Source organism: Cydia strobilella, chromosome Z (genome assembly GCF_947568885.1).
Source record: "Cydia strobilella chromosome Z, ilCydStro3.1, whole genome shotgun sequence".
Classification (NCBI taxonomy): Eukaryota; Metazoa; Arthropoda; class Insecta; order Lepidoptera; family Tortricidae; genus Cydia; species Cydia strobilella.
The window spans coordinates 52,902,798-52,928,583 of record NC_086068.1 but is presented as its reverse complement, the minus strand read 5'-3'; the positions used below and the strand labels follow the sequence as shown (position 1 = coordinate 52,928,583).

General features: G+C 37.4%; 1 protein-coding gene across 17 annotated transcripts in view; it reads left to right on the top strand.

Annotated features, from left to right (window-relative positions):
* The window catches only part of LOC134753944 (dynamin), a 50,502-nt gene extending 27,004 nt beyond the window's left edge, over positions 1–23,498 (top strand). For 2 of the 17 annotated variants that reach the window (XM_063689945.1, XM_063689946.1), the window contains exons 9-19: positions 337–494; positions 1,309–1,353; positions 4,854–4,960; positions 5,578–5,765; positions 5,936–6,055; positions 6,265–6,279; positions 13,592–13,801; positions 14,356–14,590; positions 14,667–14,820; positions 17,563–17,730; positions 22,742–23,495. In XM_063689945.1, coding sequence (XP_063546015.1) covers positions 337–494; positions 1,309–1,353; positions 4,854–4,960; positions 5,578–5,765; positions 5,936–6,055; positions 6,265–6,279; positions 13,592–13,801; positions 14,356–14,590; positions 14,667–14,820; positions 17,563–17,730; positions 22,742–22,805 — 1,464 coding nt within the window. In that variant the 3' untranslated portion in view covers positions 22,806–23,495. Of the gene's footprint in view, positions 1–336; positions 495–1,308; positions 1,354–4,853; positions 4,961–5,577; positions 5,766–5,935; positions 6,056–6,264; positions 6,280–13,591; positions 13,802–14,355; positions 14,591–14,666; positions 14,821–15,961; positions 16,504–17,562; positions 20,069–22,741 lie in introns of those variants that run through there. The other 15 variants (XM_063689950.1, XM_063689949.1, XM_063689953.1 and 12 more) reach the window with 13 other exon arrangements.
* The last annotated feature ends 2,288 nt before the right edge of the window (positions 23,499–25,786 follow it).

Genomic DNA, 25,786 nt, shown 5'->3' with positions numbered 1-25,786 from the left:
ATGCGGGATTAGTTAAATTAGAACAATTGCCAATTGTTTCAGGCTGGGAAATAAGACACTATTTTTCCATTTTGTTCCCACCCAGTTGCTCGTGGTACGGGGACGCAGAGGAGTACTTTACTTTTCTGCACTAGAGCAGAAACGAAACGTGTCACTTTCTGCGCACTTTTTAGAACAACAACGACCCACTTTCAGAGCTTGAGATATGAAAAGATAAAATTTTACAGAACTACAGTCACATTTATACTCGTAAGTCACATCACTTCGCGCCCTTACAAAACTTTGCCGCATTCTAGAAAACTGTACAATTGTAACATTATGTTTAACACCCTACAGATGTCGCGCTACCCGCGCCTGCGCGAGGAGACGGAGCGCATCATCATGTCGCACGTGCGCTCGCGCGAGAACCAGTGCAAGGACCAGCTCGTGCTGCTCATAGATTGCGAGCTCGCCTACATGAACACCAACCACGAGGACTTCATAGGATTCGCCAAGTATGACCGCTGCTCTTCACTACCTCTACTCTACCTCACGAACATTCAAAATAGAAGTTGTTTCAAAAAGCTCTGAGCCTGTAGGTAATTTAACGATGGCCAGAGTGAAATCTGGGAATTATTAGTAATAGCATTAGCGAATTCTAGATGACGCAGAGTTTGAATTAGGTATTATTTAAAACAGTTAATGTATATTGTCTTAAATAGCGTTGATGGGCTCCAAGTAAGCTAAAAAACCTGATTATGAACAAAAATAACATTCAATATAAGATCAACATATTTACTCATAATAATATATTCACATGCTGACATTCATGCGACAATCACATCATCCACTTTTTATCTATTTCGTAATCGGGTAAACGAGAGCCAGTCAAAACTCACAAGACATTATTCGTAACTCTTTTACAAGTTAAAAACATAAATAAATTCACTGTTATAATTAATAGTATACGACTGACATTCTTTCCATATATTTACCTTTGATTAGGCTTGTTTTTGTCTTCTCCCGACGGTTAGTTCTGTTTCCGGTCGTGCGTAGGCAGAGCTTACCGCATGCGCCGAACGCTCAGTGTTTTTTTTATCTAAAAGCACAAACTGTTTCCTTGACACTATCTTCGTTGAACCGACATCAATGCTGACCAGCAGAACAAGTCTGAAACAAGCCTTGATCAAGCAAAAAGTGTGAAATTGTATTTTTAAACGTTACTATGTTTAGTGGCTCATTTGTAGACAGCATCCGCTAGACTGACCCACGTTTCAGTGTGACTTTTGCCTTTTCCGTAATAAGGTTCAAAGATAATCGAATTCACAGGTCTCACGCTAGATCTGGTCTGAACGCAGAAAACGCCTCCTCTAGGTTAGTAATGGAGACCAATGAAATGGAGTCCGTGGTACATTGACTGGTCAAAAGATTTCATTAAAATTGCGTGGGATGCGTTCAGCTGTTTATAAATTCATTGGCCATTAAATTGCATGATAACAGGTTTATTCATCCACAACACACAGATACAACGATACTTGATATATCAAGGCACATGAGCATATGCAGCTAGCTATATTACTAGGGTTTGTTTATTCGTTAATTGTTCGCGAGGCAAAAATTCAACTTTTATTTTACGTTATCGGTGAAATTTTGGCCTTATAATTTTTTTACTGTTTTACTCTTAAAAGGCCATGCCAGGATAAGCTAAGTGAACCTGCTCCCTGCGATTTTGGCTTGTATTTTTTTTGATGTGGCTTTTTATTAAATAGTAACAAGTATGCAAAATTTCAGCCCCACAAAACTTTATCGGTTTTTGTAAAAGAAAAACGAAATATGATCTTTCTTCAATATTTTTTTTCTAGCTAGCCGATTTTGACGTGCGTCACGTGTGTACGTTGGGCATATAGTAAAGACAATTATATGACATCAAGGGCCTGACACTCTTTGATAGAGAAAGATAGTCTTATTGCGATTCCTATAAGAGGAAAGAGCAAATAGTGCCATGCTTTGTCCTTATCACCGACCGGGTGGCATCATAGGTAGGAGGCGATGGCGAAATACCGAAATTTATAAGTGAAAGAGAAAAAAATCCTATGCTGCCCAAATTTTATATGAATATTATTTCTCTTACCCCCGATCGCTCGGTGGCGCGTCTATAACTACTTGTATATACTATGTCTATGTATGACGTCAATTATTATAGGATATATTGCTGTACAAAAAAAAATACAATTTTAATTTTTTTTAAGTACTTTCACGTCAGCACCTCTTAGTTTTTCACCAAAGCTAGCCTCACCAAGAAAAGTGCAGAGATGTTGACAGCACACGCAGTGCAGCGATGGCAGCATAGTTCCATTTTTATCGCCTGTCACTATGCCTGTCACTTTCGCATTTAAGTACTTGTTAGAACGTGAGAGGCATGGTGATAGACTGATAGGTGATAAAAATGCGACCGTGCTACGGCCGCTGGTGTTATTTTAAACTTAAAACTTCTATGAAATTATCACGTATAAATAACACTGGCACTGCGTGTGCTGTCAAATTCTCTGCAGACTTTTCTTGGTCTCTCTTTACTTAATTTTATGTGTGGTAGAATAAGGTGTTTTTTTAATTGAATACATCACTATACATTTTCTATACCCGCTCGTTAAAACTAATCGATTAATAACTCTTTAGAGAAACGTGCATGTTTATAATAAACACTGGCCACTTATGAAAAAAAAAAATTCATACGTTCCTTCTGTGCCGGTTATTCAAATTAACTTCGGATTAACTAACAACAAAATGGATTTTGCTACGTTTTAACGTACATACACCGTGTTTTTATTGAATTCCGTTAATTTCGGGGTATGGTTTACGTATAAGAAAACTAAATGGCATCGTAGTTAATTAATAATTATAAAATGTTTATTTTTATTTTATAAAAAATAATTAAATGTAGCATATAGCGTTGTTGTAACACGGGCAGTACATTTAACTCGACCAAACAATTGAAAACTGTGACATATCAATGACATTTCGAACATCGATCGTCCGAGAATAGTACTTAAGTTTAGTAGCAAATGTATGAACTCGTACTAAACACTAATCAATGTGTAATCAGGCCCTACGGCAAGTGTGTACACGCTCGTAGGGGCCTTATCAGAAAGAAAAAAAACAAATATTGATTATCTCGGAAATGGAGTTAATTAGAATACCGGTACACAACTTTGGGAACAAATCAAAATATTTTATTAAATATTTTGATTTGTATTGTCTTCGGTTACCGCGATAGTTACTCATGAGATAAAACTATGAATACGGATTACGAGTATATCGCGTATATTGAATTTATAATACATCCCGAGTAAAGATAATCAAGTAAAGATAATAAAGATATATATAGCGATAAAGCTAGGCCGGCTCCAACCCTACACCTCGGACCCGAGAAGATTGAATTCCCTCCTAAATTGTAGGAGGGTATCCCAATATGGGACCGGCAACAGAATAGAATAGAATATCGTTTATTTGCGTGAATTATGGTAGTTATCAGATGTTACATAGTTTTTTATAGGTCAGGACATAATTCAGTCGAATAGCGGCATGCAAATATTACAGCCTACAACATAACAACAACCGGCGGCAAGCGATATAATCCGTTTTCATAGTTTTATTTCATTTTGGTTTGTGTTTTTATAAGTAGTCGGGTTACTATATATAAATTATAAACTGAAATAAATGTCATATACTAAAGAAAAAGTGACGAAACCCTCCAGTGGTGAGCAACTAACTATAGCAGCGTATAGGAGGTGCAAGCGCGTACTGCTCGCTCTTAAAGTTGATTAAAGACGCCTAATTGGTGGCCTAGGGGTTTAAGGCGTTAACCCGGATTGTTAAAGACGCCGGTTCGAATCCGGCCTTCATAGTGCAAGCTGTTCGCATAAAAGAACCGCAAATCGAAAAATGTTAATCGAGAAATGTTAGCCGTTTGGCAGACACATAATAGAGCCCAAAACAAAAATTTTCACCCGCAGTTCTTAAAAAAAAATCCCTTAGGAGGGGAGTGCTGAAACATTTTTTTTTTTTATGGAATTTTTTTTACCTGTCGTGTGTGATATCACCATATCATTACATTTTAGCCGTTTTTTTTAAATTAAAACAATAAGAATTTTCAAAACATACCAAGTTTGGGCTCCTCCAGATAAGATATGGCTGATTTTTTTTTTGTACAATATACCACAAATGATACCGTGATATCCTCATATCTAACCCCAAAAAAGCAATTTTGAAAATAATTTCATTTAGTATATTTAAAAAAAAAACAATATTACAAAGTGACACAGTTATTTCAATACCTATTTTACGAGACTTATGGAACTGTACCGCAGATACGGTACATATTAATCATAAAATGATACGTAATCTCGTGATATCTCACCCCAAGAAAGCAATTTTTAAAATGTTTTTCTTTTTTTGTTTTTTTTTTGTACAGCAACATATCCTATAATTGATCATATAACTGTCTTTACTACATGCACAATATACGTGACGCACGTCAAAATCGTCTGGTTAGATTTTTTTTAAGAAAGATCATAATTTCTTTTTTTTTGTTTTTACAAAAAAACTATAAAGTTTGGGGGGCTGAAATTTTGCATACTTGTTACTAATAGAAAGCCACATCATCAAAAAAACTTACAAGCCAGAACTCGCTAGGGGCAGATTCACTTAGCTCATCCTGGCATGGCCTTTCTGAACACATCCCAATTTTTCTACCTGTCACTTTAATAATATTTGATCTAGACATCGCCAGGGACGTATATTTACTTGGGCTCCGTAAAATAAGAATCGATTTGTGAAATAGCAACAGTATTTAGATGTTGTCGTCTCTCTTCCAGTGCTCAGAACCAATCAGAGAACTCGGCCAAGTCGGGCCACCGCGCGCTCGGTAACCAGGTTATCAGGAAAGGTTACATGTGCATACACAACCTGGGCATCATGAAAGGTATATCACACGACCAGTTGGCTGGAATGTGCGCTGCGCTATTGCTACTGATTGGCGCTTTTTACTAAGTTTCTTTCGACTAATCTATCCATTTCGAGCAGATTGAACGGCATTGTTTGGTAAAATTCTGGGGATAAATTAAAACTTGTACCCAACTGTGCACTATTTTTTATTTATATATTATTATTTCCTATTTGGGAGTATCTAAAATAATTTATGGGTTTAGTCATAACAGATGGACAGTTTATTATGAATTTAGTGCGTGTGGAAAATAGTCTAAAATCGAGAGCAGGCTGAATCTTTAGAATGCCTGGTTGGCTCCAGTTCAACTTATTTATTTGGCCGAACTAAATCTGTGCTCGCCCGTCTGTTACGTCTAATTTGATAATTACTTGGTCCTTTAATTGTGTACCGGTATTAACCAAACATGTACTAACTAATTGTCTTTTGTCAATAATACTTTACTATTCAACTCTATCGACAATCGACTATGTGGTACATTTTGAATTTATTGCCTTTAAAACTGCATCCTAATGCCACTTTCTTCCTTTGCACAGCCGGGCGCTTTACTCAGCTAGCTATTGGTATGGACGAATGTTAGTTTTTTTCTGCCCTAGGAGGTTCCCGCGATTACTGGTTCGTTCTCACGTCGGAGAGCATCTCGTGGTACAAAGACGAGGAGGAGCGCGAGAAGAAGTACATGCTGCCGCTCGACGGGCTCAAGCTGCGCGACCTGGAGCAGGGCTTCATGTCGCGCCGCCACATGTTCGCGCTCTTCAACCCCGAGGGCAGGAATGTCTACAAGGTACATATTACCACAAGCAAGAGACCACTGCAAACAAACTGATGCCTATTTCATTTTTTTCATAGTAGCGCACTCAATCAGTTGTTTTTGACAATAACGTGTGTTTATGTGGTCAATTCAGATTAATGTGAATATCTCGAGCAATGTTTGAAACTGTTGTATGTGTGCAGGATTATAAGCAGCTGGAGTTATCATGCGAGACCCAAGACGACGTGGACTCGTGGAAGGCGTCCTTCCTGCGCGCCGGCGTCTACCCCGAAAAGACATCCGAGGCAGCGAACGGCGAAGAGGTCAGTCCGTATGTCATTGTAGCTCGGTGTACTTCCTGTCTTATTCTAACTAACATTTTATTTTATCAGTCCTCAAGTATGCCCCGATCCTAACTTTTATGAAACCATATCTAAGTGTATTGTTGCTTTATAACCGTTTATAATAACATATCTTGAATGTAATGCCGTTTTATTTTTAACGTTGATGTATGTTTTGCCATGCTATTCAGGGTGAAGGAACAGAGGTTTGTTTACGCGACACACACGAAAACGCTCCATGTAACTCATGCTAAACCGACACCCTTATTTTAAATGTTAACGTAGTGAATTTCAAGATTTTCTCTATATTATTTGTTTCGTTTTTTTATTAGAATACTAGTGATGTCTTGTGCTTTCCTTAATCCACTTTGATGGGGTCTAGGCGACTTCTCGAAATATTTACATAGTGAAAGCATGTTCTTATGAGTGTTCACTTTTTGTATTACTTTTGAGACTGCTATATTTCCATCATTACATTGAATATCATGAGGTCGTTAAGTTGACTACAAACTACTGGGACAAACTTTCATTTAACTACTTTATATTTATAACAAAATTAAATGCCCGAAAGGAGAAAGAAAAATATGTAGGTAGAGATACTTGCCTTGACAGTATTCACCGCCGTTTAAAAATATGTGAGATAGGCGACATTATAATAATACATTTTGAATTTAAATAATTGTAAAAGCGCCACTTGCGCCAGCCAGGGTTAAGCCACTAACCCGGGGATAACTGGTTAAACCTGGAGTTACCATGGTTACAAGTACAATTTAACACTGGGTTAACGGTTAACTACGAGTTAATGGCTAGCCCTGGATGGTGCAACACTTACTATTTTGTTACCTAAAGAGTTCGAACCAAGTTACTTGGCGCCTCTTTCTTTTAAATTCCCCGCTAATCTTATGATTCTGCTTCTAAAGTAACTGGTTTGCTCGGCATTGCTATTGAAATCGCCTCCCCTTGTTAATTACATTTTTTTCCGTCCATTGGATTTTGGATAGCTTTGGTTTAACTTTCTATTAACTTACTTGATTCGTTTGATTTATGTTTTTGTTTTATTTTTAGTTATTTCCTTTCTCTGCTTTGTCGGGGATGTCGGGGGGTCGGAAAGCCTCCGTGAGTATATTTTGTTGGCATTGAGCCTGGTGTGTGAACTCGCCAAACTGCTGAATTGGAATGAGAACATTTCCTTGTTTTTTTTTTACATGATCTGACATGCTATGTAATATAAATCATTGCATTTTTGTTCCAAATTATTATTTATTCGTTTAAACTACCAAAAAGTAGGCACGTAGGTACGTATCGTGCGAGGAGGTAATGTTATGCTTTCTTTAGCACGTGTACGCTTATTTAGCGGCGTTTAAAATAGTAGTTTATGCAACTGATACATAATGAGAGGCCCTTAAGGCCTAATTATGTACAATTGCATACACTACTTTATCTAAATACATATCATAAGTACTCTAAGATGGGTTCAGAAGCCGTAGGGAAATGACCTGCATTGCTACTAGTGCTACCTGTGAAAAAGGTATCTATAGACTGTAGATATTAAAATAATGCAATAAAAAATAAATTTGAACAAGTACAGAAACAAACTACTCATATTTTCAAATAAAATGTAAATTACAAACAACTTTTCACAATTCTACTTTCGCAAAAAACCAACAAACAAATAACAACAGTAATGGCGGCAAATTAATCCTCCGTCAAGACGAATGTTTTTTTATTTATAATAGGCAAACGAATGAAGTCCCTATAGGGTATTTGACTACTAGTCAAATCAGTTTCTTTTTTCGAACTGTCAAAACGATTTTGCTAATATGGAATTTATATGAAACACTAGCATGTGACGTCACAATCAAATTACCTACTCTTTATTGTTTTATACGGGTTTTAAAATAGAAATTGTGTCCAAAAATAACTGCTACGTTTCTCTATTAATCTTCTGGTGCTTTATTTCATGCATGGTGTAAAATATTTTTTTTATATACAGCTAGTCAAATACCCTAACCTCATGTCACTCGACATCAAATGTCGTGCGGTTTATATTAAAACAACTATACTGAATTGAATTTTCGTATCGATAACTGTTTTAAAACCTATGGATACTAGAATAGAGACCCACTTGAGTTTTGACAGCTGTTCCAAATTTCAACTCAGAACCTTACAAAAATCTATACTGTAATAACATTAACACGTTCGCGGACGGTAATTGACGTCATGTGTCATAGGCCAAAGGAAACAAAAGACTACGCGAATGCTATAGCATTCATGTCCGCGAATATTTTACCTACTACCACAGACAAAGTTCTCATAGTAAAATTGGTTGTAATAATGCTGGTCATTTCCTACGGTTTCTGAACGCATTTTAGAGCACTAACGATATGTGCGTAGATAAATATTAATAAATAGTTAATTGCTTATTGTAATATTGCCTTTATAATACGGTTTAGAAAACCATTCTACATACTATACTAAGAATAAATTATTATGCTATATATATATATAGACCGCTAGCAGTTGGTTTCTGTGTATAACCAATGTTTCCCTTTTTCTTGAGACTAGGTAGTGCTGTGATGATTTCTACTTATTCATAAAATGCATCTTTACCTACTAGCAGACATGCTCAGCCCGAGGAGAATGTTTCCTTCCAACATATCTGTTTAAAATGCTGTCGTTACCGTTGTCCGTGAACATTTTTCATTTTAGGACCACGCGTCAAAAGTTTCTATCTACGATTCACTAGTAGCTTCATCCTCGTAAGGCCCTTTGTCCTACCCGTACTACTAATTACTTGAATGTTATATAAACTATTTTCAATTCTAACCGAGTTGCATTTCTTTTGTTTTCTTTCATTCCAAAACAAAATAAATTCAACCATATTTCCTTCACGATTGACTTCAAACTCAACTGACAATTTGTTTGTATGATGGACCTTAAAAGGTTAATATGAATTTTATTAGCAAATTAAGAGAGTGATAGTTGCATTCGAACATGAACCGTAGCGATATCTCACTATTGCTAAAACTGTTAGAGGAAGAACTGTTTGTTTTACGAGGGGGCAAAGTTGTTGTTTAACTCCTCTTGCTAATATTGTTATCCAACCAGGCGAAACATCCTGAAATTGAACCACGAGCGTATTGAGGGGTTAAAAAAGTGGAGACTTGAGTGTTGCGAGAGTTAATCAAACTTTGCTACCGAAACTATTTTTCTTTTACACAAACGCGAGGAAAATCAAATCCAAATGAATGCTAACTATTAAATATTGGTCATTCATAATCATCACTTAAAAGTGAATTCAACCAGTTAACATGAGGAATCAACTCAAAATTGGCATCAAATTACTTTTCCACTCTTGTGGATAAAATTCAATTTACTCATCAGTTTATGAAGAATAAAGAGAGCTTTTACGAGCTTATCTAAAGATAGTTTTAGCGCATTATGTGTTTTATCTGGTACTATCGATAATCGACGCTGTCTGTATAACCATAGAGTAACTTATACTAGAGCGGTACTGTCATAGTAAATTTTGTAACCCCAGTAAATTCACTGCCATCTGTCGACACACTTTAAAACTAAAAATAACTAGTTTTAAAAATACGATAAAATGTATTTAGATATGGATAAATGATTTTTTTATTTGCATTAATTATTTTTATGATTTTGACCCATGTTCTTTCACTGATATGCGTTAAAATTGTTAAATAACAAACGAAACCGTCAACGCCATCTATACGACAGTTGGCCAAAGCTAGTAGCGCCCTCTGAACGAGAATCCAATTTTCTTGACTTTCGAGGCACGTTTTTTCCATAGACTGTATCCATCTATTACGGAGTTATATCTATCTTTGGTATAACGCTTGCTGGCTCGCTTTCTTGTTCTCGCGTTTTCTCGCGACTAACACGTTTCTATTCGTCACGTTTGTCCTATTATTATTCACAACGACGGGACTTAATCGCGTAAACTAAGTTTGTCCTAGTTCCTACCTGTTCCGAAACAGACCAGGTAATTTTAAAAAGATGATGGAAATATGTTACATTCCTTTTTTTGAGGCATGAAGAGTCGCAACTCAGCAAATAACGTATTGCAGTTATTTAAGACTTGTGTGGTTATTCGGCGTGTTGCAGAGATTTTGGAACTCATTTTACGTAAATAAATGCTTCTATGATTTAGTTATTAAATTAGGCAATAAATCACGGTTTCTAAAAGAGTTGTGTTGTACCAAAGATAGATATAACTCCGTAATAGATGGATACAGTCTAAGGAAAAAACGTGCCTCGAAAATCAAGAAAATTTGATTCTCGTTCAGAGGGCGCTACTAGCTTTGGCTTACTGTCGTATAGATGGCGTTGACGGTTTCGTTTGTTATTTAACAATTTAAACGCATATCAGTGAAAGAACATGGGTCAAAATCATAAAAATAATTAATGCAAATAAAAAAAATCATTTATCCATATTTAAATACATTTTATCGTATTTTTATAAATCTTCATTTTTAGTTTTAAAGTGTGTCGACAGATGGCAGTGAATTTACTGGGGTTACAAAATTTACTATGACAGTACCTCTCTAGTATAAGTTATTCTATGGTTGTACTATTTTGATGAAAATTTATGAGCATTTCTTTTTGAACAGCAGGAATAAATGCATGACATGAAATTGTTATACTTCTATTATCGTCATGTTCGTCTATTATGAAAATACTGAAAGGATGCAAATAGAGCTGACCGTCATAAGGAATCATTATTGATCATGGATCATCATATCATCTCTTTTGGTTTTTTCTTTATTTACTTCACTGCGTTATTCAAAGTGTTACAGTTGTTTTTTTCATGGTTTTACAGTTGTTTTTTATGGTCTTGATGTAACTCGTGTGACTTAAAGCTATAACGGACGGGCGTGACGGTCCGATGCGAGGCCTGTTTGATCGAGTGGAAGTGGTCCGTTGAGGACGTAGCTATAAGTGAGAGCGAAAAAGAGATATACTGACCGGTCCAAGGTCGCGGTCCGATATGCCCGTCTGTTACAGCTTTTAGATTCGTAAGTGCTGAGTGAGTGGTAAGTAAGAGTATGATGCATCCCTGCCAGTGAGTGTGTAGTAATTGTACCTTTAAGCTTATTGATTCCACCTACATGCTTACTCACTACTACGGCCAGCGAATTTTAGTATTAGGTATTTTGAAAGTCAGGAGAAATTAAAATCAATGCTTGTCTGCAAATAAGGAGGTTAGGTACTTTTTAGTTCGCGGAAAAGGATTAGAAAATACTGATTCGATTGTTGTTATGGTGGTTTCGTTTGTTAAAGGAACACACTCAGTTACACTCTTTATGGGCTTACCCTATAAAGAGTGCAATTTGCTTTTGTTGCTCTGCTCTTGAATGGCTCTTGTTGCGGGTGATAATAATAATCTACTGTTACTCTTTAGCTATTTTTTCATAGGAACTATCATACTTAAATGTACGAATTAGGATACACTGTCTATTGATCATAAACAGAAGTACTTATGGTATCATACACACCACAACTACCTTTAGGTTAGATTTAACAGATGGTTTAATAGTTGTTTATGGTTTCATACACACTACAACTACCTTCAGGTTGGATTTAACAGATGGTTTAATAGTTGTTTATGTGACTGCTACTGCAAAGGCATTAAAAGTATGTATCTAAAATACACGTATCACGCGAGTGTTTTAATGACGTATTATGTACAGTTACATACACTGCCTTATCTACACACCTATTATAAGCTCTCTAGAATATATTCAGGAACCGTATGTTACGGACTCGCGGATATGCGTTGGCGTCTCCGAAATATCTTTACCGCACATTGTACACGTTTTTAGGGTTCCGTACCCAAAGGGTAAAAACGGGACCCTATTACTAAGACTCCGTTGTCTGTCTGTCTGTCTGTCCGTCCGTCTGTCACCAGGCTGTATCTCATGAACCGTGATAGCTAGACAGTTTAAATTTTCACAGATGCTGTATTTCTGTTGCCGCTGTAACAACAAATACTAAAAATAGAATAAAATACATATTTAAGTGGGACTCCCATACAACAAACGTGACTTTTTTGCCGATTTTTGCGTAATGGTACGTAACCCTACGTGCGCGAGTCCGGCTTGCACTTGGCCGGTTTTTTTGCTTTAGTTTATAAACAAATCAAAACAAATTAATTTTGTACTTACAAGCTAATTAAAAGATAAACTGAACGTTAAATGGCGGTAAATGAATACTTTTGCACGCATGCCACGCATATGTCGTTTTTTTAAATTAAACCACTAATTGCCACCACAAATACAGGTTTCTTAATAGGCCGTTAGCTTATAGTTTCTGAATATAAGTTTGGGATTTTATGATATGATTATGGATGTAAATAAACAAATATTAAGTAATACCGGAAAATAATATCATAGTTAAATTAATGAAATAAAATAAAATAAAATATATTAAAACAATTTGTCAATCTGAAACTGTACTTTTATAAATTTGTATCTTTTGAATGTTAGTCAACTATCATCACATTGTGATATGTTATGTTTTGTTTTTGCAAGAGTATTCTGGTTTCTTTTAATTAGCTGAAAGATGTAATGGATTCCTGTCACTCCCATATAACTGACTACGACCAAATACCAATAAGCTTAAGCTATTTTATGGAACCAGGCTAGATCAGTCTTTTAGAACCAAAACTCTCGAACAACTCTCTCTCTTCTCTCTCTGAACTCTGCCATTTCATGTGATGTTGAATAAAAATGTTCTATTCTATTCTAAAACAAGGCTTTTGGCGCAAACGGTTTCCTATAGATAGGTATGAGGACATTGAATACGCTGTTGGACTCTCTTGTATAAAGACGGCACTAGCACGCAATCTACGCATCATGACCAAAGAAAACTATGTTGGAATATTTTGTGTTAATTATTCTTTGCTCATCTCCAACTTACTATAAGGTAAATACAATTAACAAACCTAAGAGTTAGAACGTTTACGCATAGTGCCATAAAAATGCCATCTGAATAACCCACTAGCAATCGCATGTTCTTGTACAGTCCAGACATAGTTGAGGCGAGATGAGGCTTGTAACGGTATCGTATTCAGGGTTGAGGGCATGCCTACAGCGACTTATCGTGTATTGCCATAAAAAATTCTTCAGTAACATGTTCACTTTAGTCCCTTTTGTAATTACAAACTTCGCTAACAAGCCAGACTGGCCATTCATATCTTTAACCCGAATATTCAATGGTCTAAGCCCGCCTTGCACTATTGCCTTATTCACTTATCTCATCATATTAGCAGGGTCCTGTGTACAGATCGATTCTCCGAAACTGTAACTATTATTTCTCATCATTCCTCGCTGTGCGGTCCTTACAATAAGCGACATCCGATTTTAACATTTTTCCGATTAAAATTGAGCACTATGCGTTAGGTGTTAATATCTTCCACGGAACTGTAAACATGATCAAGTTCGTTTGAAAATTCATCATGTTTGTATTTGTCACGAGACGCACGGTTTATTCCAGAGCTCGGATACCGGCGGCTCCAGCAGCATGGACCCGCAGCTCGAGCGGCAGGTGGAGACCATCCGCAACCTGGTGGACTCGTACATGCGCATCGTGACCAAGACCACGCGCGACCTAGTGCCCAAGACGATCATGATGTTGATCATCAACAACGCCAAAGATTTCATCAACGGGGAGCTGCTGGCGCATTTGTACGCGTCCGGTGATCAGGTATGGTAGATAAAGTAGTATGTTAAAATTTGCCCAGTGAATCAAAAATGAATTCTTATATTGAATATTTTTCATGTACATTCTCAGAGTCAAGAATATTTCTGGGCATTAGGGTTAGATCAATCAATGAAAAACAAGCAAATATGCTGACCTTATTCTTCCCTTTGACTGATTTAACTTAAGCTTGATCTCTGAATAGGTACAAATAGAAACTGGTTAATACTTGTTGTCAAGTCGCTGTTTTTTTTCCTAAAAGCATTTCGTGCGCACTTTAGGCCCATCGCTGTGTAAATGTCGGGCCCTCGCTAGACTGAGAATGAAGGACTTTGCAGTAGGCATTCTGTGACTTTTATCATCCAACACATGGAGATGGTCGAACAAGGTCTTGAGTAGGCACAAGGTAGTTCTTGAAGGGGCAATTACACAAAAGATCCCCGGTCGAAGTGTATCCGCAAGGGCCCCCGATAACATTAAGATTAGGTCCACCGCTACAAAATGCGTCGCCAGTTACCAAACAGTACCCGACTATACCTTAATGTTAACGTGTTTTTCAGTCGCAAATGATGGAAGAATCACCCGAGGAAGCGCTGAAACGTGAGGAGATGCTCCGCATGTACCACGCGTGCAAGGAGGCGCTCCACATCATCGGCGACGTGTCGATGGCGACCGTGAGCACGCCCGTGCCGCCGCCCGTCAAGAACGACTGGCTCGAGAGCCGGCTCGACTCCAACCCGCGCCTGTCGCCACCCTCGCCCGGCGGCCCGAGACGCGCCGCGCCTGCTCAGCAAGGCAAGTCTTCATCAATCAATCATCCTAACTTGTACCAGGTCTGCGAACAAATTATCATTAAAATATAAATTTGCAGGCTCGATGGGACAACGTGGTGCTCCGCCCCCGCCCGGCGCAGGCACAGGCCGGCCGGCGCCCCCGCTGCCGTCGCGGCCCGGTGGTGCGGCACCGCCACCCCCTGGCGGCCGGCCGCAACCCGGCGGAGGCCTGCCTGCCCCGCTCATACCGACGTGAGTACAAATGCTACTATTATACCTACTATGAAACAGCTCTCTTAACTTTTCGATATTAAGGTTATACGGGTTTGAAAATATTAGGGCAAGTCACAGTTACGCTCAAAATTATCGATGTCAAAAATATTTACAAAGGTGTCATAAATGGATGACTTGAAATTTAGTCCAAACCTAGTTCGCATATGACATGACGTAGTGTTGACACCATACTCCAGTAGGAGACGAGCGCTATATAAGTTCATGTTTAGCCGTCGTCACCGACCACGAAGTTGAATTGTGTGATATTATGCTTTCGAGTATAAATTTTATTTGTCGATATGGCTCTCACACATTAAACACTTTAAATAACTACACATGATTTAAGTTAATCTATGACGTAAAAATTATTAAGTGATTGAGGATATTTTCTTGGAGATAAATCAATCTCATTATTACCCAGTTTGTCATCAAAACTTTAGCATTAATAAGTGCTACACATTATTGGTGGAGGTGCATTTGCATTTGATAGTTACTTGCCTGGGATTTAGAACTTATATGATTCTTAATTAATGAGTGATTGAAAATGAGTAGTTTGCTGATTTGAATCATCTAAACCTTGAAGTTTTTTTTACGTAAACTAAATAAATTTGCTTGGTTGTATGGTAATGGAAAGGTACTTTCTTGTTTAATGGATTTAACTTGTGAGTAACAGATAATAACGATTTAACTTATGATAACGCGATTAGTCAATAGTTCGACGAGAATCTTCTCTCGTATAACTTTCACGAGCTTCGCTTTTTTGGAGCATTTGTATGGGTGATGTAACAGCCATAATATGCATAAATAGGTGTACCTAGTATTTTTTTGTATACCTAAATCAGCTTATCGTGTTAGTACATATATGTAATTTATAACATATTAATATATTGAAATTTATGGAATAGCTTATTTTGTGCAATATAAGGTTTTGTAAATAGTTTGTGCCAAGGTACATATTTGATTATGCCTCTTCGTCATAGTAATTATGCAAAAGTGAAACGATACAATTGTAAAAGGTTGATAATAATGTATTCGTGACTGAATTCCAAGGTCGATCAAGTATGTTCTACAAATTGAGCGCAAACATTTTCAAATGTTGAGTGTGTGGTTGTTTTCGCAGGCGGCGCTAAGCGAGCCAGCCCGTCGTCTGCCCACTAACTAACTAACTTAAGTTACGTACGAACCTAAAGGTACTAACTCTGACGCGATTGTTAACTTAATACAGTTTAATTTCTTTCTAAGACACATATTCACGAACCAAGAGGACGCTAGCGCACTTCGCCGTTTAACTAATGGTTGATTTAGACGGAACGTAGGAACAGTATTCACACATGCAGGAATGCTTTTACGCAAGTATGTAAGTAAGACAGCGTTCAAGCTTTGGGTGCTGTTTTTAATACGGGTCTATTAAACACTGGGTGCTTATATCTGCGATAAACGCTAGCGTTCTCCTGGATCTGGTCATGCACTAATAATTATGAATAATTCAGTAACATTAGCATTTTATGTTTAATTGGTCATCAGTCTAAGATTGAACATTGTCAAAGAATTTGTCTGTTGTGAGTTAACGTAGAAAGCAGTGAAATAATCATTTATCGCAATAAATGTAATAAGTTAACAACTGCTCGGAAACCTAGAAAATAAATATACATATGTTACATACATTATTTATTAGTTATAATATAATACGATCTATACTTATGATACGTCTGAAAAAAATATTGCTTCCAAAGATTATTAAATGAATAGTGAATTTATCATGTACTCAAACATATACCTATATGTATACAAATACTTACATATACATGTTTGCTTTCAAGATCTCCTTCAGGCAGCCTGTCCCGTTTGTTTCACGGAATAGTAGTGACAAGACAATAGCAATAAATTGATACGATTGTATTGTTCGGTCACCAAGAGGTTGTGTGCACAACGATACTGGTTCACGTTCAAAACGGCTGCCTTCAGAGAGATAATTATATTATAGCCTATAATGACATGTTAGGAGTCATCAGCATTTTATCTATACACTGTTTGTTCTCTTACACTTCGGGGAGAAAACGAGGAAACAAAGAGAGATTGCATTATGTTTTTTAAGCATTTTACTATTTTTAATTTAAATCATGTTACAAAAGTATTGTTAGAAAAGTATTTTCCTTGGAGTCATTCTTTGATAATTATCATATATTATTATATTAATGTCAATCACTGCATGTATTTTTTTGCACATTGATTTGTGTGTGGTCTTCAAAACTTTTTCTGTCTTTTCATTAACTAATTGTCAAGTAATTTTATTTCCCGCCGGATCGGCGGACGCGACGCGAGTTCAAAGTAGAGCACTCCCTCGTAGTGGTAGCACGGAATATCCGCTTTAGCAGGAGTTTATCTTCTTGTATATTGTAAAAAGTCGCGCGTGTACTGAAAATATTACTGTATTCACAGTTGCCCTGTAAGAATAATACTTACTTACTTTGAACTTTCGTGTTATTAATTAATGTATCAATTATGGCGGTTACATTACTCTGAAAATGTCTTACAGAGAAGCTGTGAGAATCATTGTTTATGTTTATAAATTAGGGGCCAACAAGTTTATAATTTTCAGTAAATGTCGTAAGTATGGAAGACGTCCCGACGTTCGTGTGACGGCAAAGTCAGTATGTTTTTAGTTTAGGTTATGAGGTGTGTGTGTGTGTGTGGGTAGTTATTGATGTGGGTTGGGTGCAGGCGGCCGGGCGCGGGCGGCGCGGCGGGCGCGATGCAGGCGGCGGGCGCGGCGAACGCGGCCATGAACCACATGCCGCCGCACATGCGACAGCAGATCAACCAGGCCGTGGGGCAGGCCGTCACCAACGCCGCCATGAACGAGCTCAACTCCGCCTTCGCCAGATTCAAGTAAAGCGGGCCGCCAGCCGCGCTCACGGGCGCCCCGCCGGCGCCTCTGGGCGCGGCGACCGAGCCACACTAACCCGAACGCACAACTCGTACCCGCAAGCGTTATCGTGTTACCACATTGTACGACGTGTCGAGCCGATCCCACTCCGACATCGCCAACACTACTTGTATAGATTTGTCAGTCGGTTTTTTCAAAAATATTGAAATATTAATTTCTATACAAATATTTGATACAGTAATAACATTATCGTATCTCATATAAGACACGCAGTAGATAAATAAGCATCGTTGCCGCAAATTACCAATGTGTCCACCCATTTGTTACGCTTACTGGTGTTGTCCGAGATCGAGATTTTGTGTAGTGTGTGCGCGACACTAACAGTTAAGCTTTTGTTGTTCGTGAAAAGTTGCTTCCGGACGGTACCCGAGTGTGCCTGACTAACATGACTGTTGTGCACATATTAACAGTTAGATCAGTAGTGATTCGTTATCAATGTTACCATTTTATGATAACGTCGCTAAGATTATGCCTTCGCCCTGACCTACTAAACTCCAATAAAATGTAATTCACAGTATGCCTAAGAAAACTTGCTCAATCAGAAGTGACCAGACGATGAGGTTTTCTGAAGATCGCACACGATTTCAGTTATTTAAGAATTCGTTGTACCGGTATACATTCGTAAAAGCAATAAGATCTTTTAAAATTTAGTACTTAACGTGTATGAAATCGAACCAAATTCGTGTTAAGTATAAAATTCTCAATATGGCAATGGATGAATTCAGTATTATATTTGATGAAATTATTTTTGAAGAGTGCTATTTATGATTAGCTGTACGGATATTCCACGATACGGATTGCGTATGTAATCTTTATTATTATAAATATTATTGAATCTGTAATTAACTTTATTTAATGTAATTAATTGTAAATGTTACATTGAGTGGCTTATTATAAGTGTATAAAGAATTGTGTAGATGAGCTGCACGAAGGGCCGTTTGCTGCGACAGCGCGCCCCGCGCGTCTCGAGTGAGTGGTGTGACCTCTTCTTGGTCGCACCGGCGAATATCTAGTATATCGGTCTGCCGCCTGCGATAGGTTCCGCGACATCGATAACCGGAAGACCTGTAGGCACGCGTCGTTCGGGGCCGCCCGTCCTCCGCAAGCCGCTCTGTGCCGCGCTAGGGGACTATCGAGCATATCATATTGTTTTGTATATGTGCTAGAGTTGTATGAACGCATTATATTAAGACGAGAGTGTTTATTTGTCTTTGGTGCACTCGACACTATGTTCGCGTAGAGCTAGCTGCATAGATGCAGTTGTTGCAACTCGTTCTCACCTCAGTGTCTAGGTGTTTCGTAGCATTGAACTTGACCAGACGAGACTCACGTTACTCTTCCGTCTCTAGTAGTGACGCAACGTGTCTATTTATGCATTTAATATACGACGTGTACCCCAGCTTGGTTTATTATATCTAATCACGTTCGATTCACAATATTTGTAGTACTTAGGAAAATCAGTGGCCCTTACCGTGACATTATCACTCGATGAAGATTATGATCACACATCGCAAATAAAAACGAGACCGGCGGGCAAAGACTAGAGTACGGAATATAGTCATAAGCATAACAATCTTATGAGTATTCGTTAAAGTATGTGGTATTGTACATAATTGTATAATATACTCGTAAAATGCCAGGTACTTGTAACAAGTACTCATAAGATTTTTGTACCTCGTACTCATTGACGAACCCAAAACAGCTTAATTATTGTTGGGATGTATGGGTGCGGTATGTATCCGCGAATCCCGCGATGGCAACTGCCGATAACATGTATCTTCTATTATAGCAATATATTTGGTCAATTATTAGAATGTTTTACCCCGGTGATACAATATGAATTCGTTATTAAATGTAACATTTAAAAGTTTATGGGCATTTGAATTTGAATCATATTCATAATGTCAGCGTTCCATCGTTCGCTTGCGTCCACGTTCAGTGATTAAGCGCCCAGTGGAAGTTTGTCGAGGCCGAGCACGATGTATGTCGCTGCGCGCCTCCACGGCGTCCGCGAGGTGGTGCAGCTGCGGCTGCCAGAACCGAGTTCCTACATCACAAGTATTTAGCGCTGTAGCCATGCATTGCTCTATCGATATTAAATAGACGAATATGATACAATAGTTGTAATAAATCATCTAACGTTTTGCTCTCTCTCTATTGTTAATAGCGTTAGCGTACCATCGAATAAAGGTATAGGCAGTGATTGTTGGATTTGATATAGTTTATGAATATTGTTAATCTTATGCTGTATAAATAGAGTAATTAAACGCTATATGTGTACCAGAGATGTTTGATTTATTCCAGTAGTTATTCGCATATAAAGTAATTTTGGCTTTATATAAGTAAGAGTAAATTTTGGATGCAATATTCTACGGGAAATTTAGGTAAGCTTACTTTTAATTACGGTAAATACAAGATATAGAGTAGTGCAACGAAATAGGCACGTATTGTTTTACCAAGCTATGTTAAGACGTGTTTACTGAATTATGAACTTAGTCATTATTAAATAAATATAATAACTAAGCTTGGTTAAATAAATAATTATACATTACATTATAATGTAATTCAAGTAAGTGAAGGTGCAGGTCTAGTAAAAAAACTTTCCCACTGGCTAGGAGAAAACTAACACTTTAAAATGGGCAAGTTTTTCTCACTATATCTGTGGTTGTAGAATCATGTAAATGAGCTTCTCTGAGATCGGTATTATGTCGTATACTAGAATATCAGTGGTTTAAGATTAACATTAGTCTGCAGAGACACGGTCACTTAGAAAGTCACATAAAAATCTGTATCAATTTCGGTGTTTCGTAAGCGGTGTTGCCATCTACGCTGCTGATTGTATAGTAAAGAACAGGGCGCAATCTGTTTGCAGTAGTACAGTTTAGTTTAGCAAATAACTTGTCGTTGTATTATAGTTTAAGCTCGGTCGTCCCTTGATACTAATACTAATTACCTTCAAATTTAAATCATTTTTAATTGGAACAATGTTGCATTTGTTTTATTTCGTTCGGTTTCGGATCCAACGGATGCCAACTTTTCTTGTATCGTGAGCCGCTAGAGGGTAAATGCGATTACCCACTGAAAGTGTAAGATTTGTTCTATCAGATTAGCCCATTTACATGAAGATATGCATAGGCACGTAATTGGCTTTCATACGACTGAGTCTGGCACCTGCTTGCCTAGCGAACGAAGTCAGGGAACGATGCATGCGTTTGGCGTATTATTGCTTTAGTACAAACCACGTGTACGTAGGTATAGGAAACGGCGTAGAGATTTATTTGCATGAAACTAGTTATGCATTATCATATACATAATAATAAGGAACATGTTAAGCCTTTATAAGGCAGAGGGAATATATTTCCCACCTGATTTTTTACATTATTTTGTATACAAGTAATAAGGTTGAATTTTGCATAATTTCTGACACCCTTATGCCTTATGTATGACTTTATATATGACAATGTATGACTATTACTGAATAAATGATGATATGATATAAAGGTAACAAGGGTTTACACATTTATTTTATCTAATTAGCCCTTAAGTTACTGAAATTCAATGTTAGAATGCACGTCTTTGGTATTTAGGCTCACTTGCTCCATTCCACTAACCCCGGGTTACCATGGTTGCCAGTACAATTTGACACTGGTTAACGGTTTAACCCCGGGTTAGTGGGATGGTGCAAGTGGCGCTTAGTGTTTGCATTGTAACCTAAACGTCCTAAACAAACACCTGCTTGCTTAGCTTACAGCTCTGTGTTAGGTTTTAAAAAAATGTTGTACATATTGTTTCTGTCTTACTGGCCCAGAGGGGTGGCAGCAGACAACAGATAAAAAAATATGTTGTTTTTTTTAAATTAAATCTCATGAAATAACACTATGAAAACGGATTTTATCGCGTACATTGAATTTATAATACATCCCGACGTTTCTAACCTTTTACAGCGTTCGTGGTCAACGGGTGACTGAGGAAAAACTACTAAGTGCAAAAATACCCACATACTAAAAATAATGAACCATCATAGACTATAAACTTTAAGGCTGGTTGTACATGCAGAATCGGTGGAAATTTAGGAGGGAATTAAATCTTCTCGGGTCCGAGGTGTAGGGTTGGAGCCGGCGTAGTTTTTAGGGTTCCGTACCCAAAGGGTAAAAACGTGACCCTATTACTAAGACTCCGCTGTCCGTCTGTGCGTCGGTCCGTCTGTCCGTCTGTCTGTCACCAGGCTGTATCTCATGAACCGTGATAGCTAGACAGTTGAAATTTTCACAGATGATGTATTTCTATTGCCGCTATAACAACAAATACTAAAAACAGAATAATATAAATATTTAAATGGGGCTCCCATACAACAAACGTGATTTTTTTGCTGTTTTTTTCCGTAATGGTACGGAACCCTTCGTGCGCGAGTCCGACTCGCACTTGGCCGGTTTTTATATATATATTTACTTGGAAATAATTGTATTGTATAACTAGCCTTATGAACCGATTTTGCATGTACAACCAGCCTTAAAGTTTATAGTCTATGATGGTTCGTTATTTTTAGTGTGTGAGTATTTTTGCACTTTGTAGTTTTTCCTCAGTCACCCGTTGACCACGAACGCTGTAAAGGGTTCGAAACGTCTGGATGTATTATAAATTCAATATACGCGATATAATCCGTTTTCATAGTTTTATTTCATGATTAACTATCGCGGTAACCGAAGACAATATTAATTAAATCTGTTTTAATACAACTATGAGACTCAGGTTGTTTGACGCCCCACCACTGTACTGTTCTGTCTCCAATACTTGTATATTTTTAGAATTAGTTGTATGTATTATATGTAACGAAGATGTTTTATCTTACAAAAATGGGTTAACAACTGTTGTAACCAGCTTTTTTGAGATAAAACAAACCTGGTTTTGTTAAATGACGAAGGATATTTAATTAATGCTGTTTTTCGTGTGTAGCCGACCTGTCCCGAACGTGCCGCCGAAGTTGCCCGAGCGACCACAGAACGGACGACCATTTTGAACTCCTTCGCCGCCATCTTGTGATACGCTGCACTGTAAATATATAATATCCTATTTCTCTGTATATTGCTTTAATTCTATTTATTTAAGCGTTATTATGTTGCGGTCTGTAGGTTATAATTAAAGTTAGCATAATTTAGGATCGTTGAAATGAAATTAGTATTACCTATATGAAAATCAGGTGTGATTGTGTCTTATTAATTTGCGAGCATGTGATAAGATGTTATTATCCCTTATTATGAATTTAACGTGGTGTAATCAAATGAGTATACTTAAACGTTGCAAGCAAGACTTGTTGAGAAGTGCGGTGTCCTATCATATGAATATAATCAATATTTTTAATGTGGCAATAATAATAGGGCTATCTATCCGTTATAGTTCAAGTAATCCAGAATGGTTATTTTTGTCTAGCGTAGCGCTTATTTAACTTACCACTGTGGGTTTCCTTAACTAATGTGTGTACACTGCTGTTATACTTTATAAATGTTAAGCACATTCACTGCACAGCGACCCGCAAGGCGGGTTCTCTGTCCGTAGGCGGTTAACGCTACTAAGCGCAAAACGCGTGTTATCGTCTACACTCGTAGCGCGTAGCTCGCGCTGGCAGTGAGTGGGGTAATTGAAACGATTTCATGTTAGACCTGTTCCTAATGTTTTTAAATTAACAAACTCGGCGAACTCTCGATATACTTTTATGTCAGGAATTCGTAGGTATTACAAATTTCTATTGTAGGAAATTTTGATTTAAGTATTTCCTAGTTATAATCTTATAATTCGAAGTCTTTTTGATTGTATGTATGTGGTTATTGACCATTGTGTCTAAAATAATGCACTTTGTTACTGACTATTTATGTATCGTATAACAATTCATCACGGAGCATGGCTTTGTTAAAATTATACTTTATGTATGTATTAAAAATTCCATTTTATATTACGTACATCTCATTGACATTGTAATTTATCAATAATTTTAAATTCATATAAGAGCTAACATTAATTTGGTCTTAGCTATATTCATACCTATGGGTGTGGACGCTAAAGGTTGTATCATAACATAACGAACAACAAGTGTACGTTAATTACAGGTATGGAAATATTACATGCACGTTAAATAGGTGCGTTCTGTATTTTTTATTGTTAACGTGTTTAGCGACCAGACCCATACAAGTTATTAATATTCGCGCCTTAAAATATAATTCATAAGCATATGCATATGGGTTCTATTCAACCGGTGACGAAAAAGCGACTAGCGGTCGACTGTTTTCTCGCGCAAGAAACGTACATGTAGATAAATCCCATATAAATAAATGTAATGGACATTTTCGTACTGACAGTGAGAACTTTTTAAATAGAAAAGATTTTCTCATGGCTACAAGATTTTCGCTCATCGTCGGCGGTGGGATAGCTGCCTCTAGAAAATGTCATATATATTGTCGCTCAGGCAATATGCTGTAAATTTATCAAAGACACAAAAAAATACACAAGAATTAAAATCAGCATTACAATAATAAGTCGAAAGGTACAAGGTAGATACTTTTTTAAGTAGGTAACCTGAAGAAATAGTGCCAAGGAATTACGAAACTAATGAGTTAAACCAATGATTATAATTTATTACTTATATTAATTATTTTAAATTATTGAACATCAAAAACACAATTAAAGTATTGTGTAGTTATATTATTACACATTTTTTTCCAAACCTCTACTAAGGCTCATGGTCCTATCCTACCTGTAGGTACCTACTTATTCAGTTCAATGAAATTTAAATCATTTTCCAGTAGAATACAGTTACATTTGTTTAGTATCGTCCAATTTTCAATTAAAACCAAATCAACTCTTTTTCCCATACGTCTTGTACCTTCATGTTTCGTGATGCAAATGTTGATTCTATACATGATATGAAGTTGTGAAAGTTAATAATTTAATTTCATGCCATATCAGAGAGTGCTAAGTTAGTTATATAACATCGTGTGACAGGAGTAACATAATAAAATTAATATAACACACACACACAAACATCAATACTATCATATTGTCTCTGTCACACGATATTATATAGCGTTATATAATAGCCAGTATGGGAGCAACGGAAGTATTTACTACGAGTATACAAAAGATATGAGACTGTTATAACCACATCTAGTGAAACTGCTATTTTTATACTTTTGTAACTGATTTTATGTAATAGACTAAGAACTAGTCCCACTGAAAATGGTTCGGGAGATTGAGAGCAACATCCATTACTGGATCCAGGCGTCTGGCAGCTCTTACATTTGAATTGAATACATAATACTTTAACATTTAAAACTACATCAAACCCAAAACTCATAAGCTTGCATCCTAGAAGTGGCATGCATTATGTAACCTCCACCTATGAATGGCTGCCAGAGGCTTGGCTCCACTCTAGTAAGAAAAGTATAGCAAACTGTCAAGTTTCGTTACTCTCATTGTCATGTACCGTTTTTAGGGTCTAGCTCTCCGTCTGTAATATCTTTTGTGGGCTAGTTAGAAAAGCGATGTTTCTTCATTTAATTTTAAGAATATACATAATGAACCTTTTTAAATCAATTTATACCTTAGGCGTTTAAGGCCGCGGATTGCGAACGTCGCCGCCCACCGCCGCGGCCGCCGTCGTCCAGGACAGACTCATTCAAGTGTATACATTTTGATGGAGTCGCACGAACCTACCATTCGCGTCGCCCCACTTGAGCGACTTGATCAAAATGTATAGATTTCAATGAATATGTTCTGGACGACGGCGCTCGCGGAAGCGGGCATCACAAGCGTACGTTCACTGTCCCCATACAAAATGATATGACAAAGTCACACGTCCAAGTGTGCTTCCACTTTGAAGTTGTGAACCCATAGTCGAAGCACGGATTCCTGAAAATAAAACTAAGTAATTAAGTCCGACTCTCGCTTGACTGCACATTTCTAATTGATTTTCCTGTGATCTATAGGCAAAGATCTATTTTGTATTTT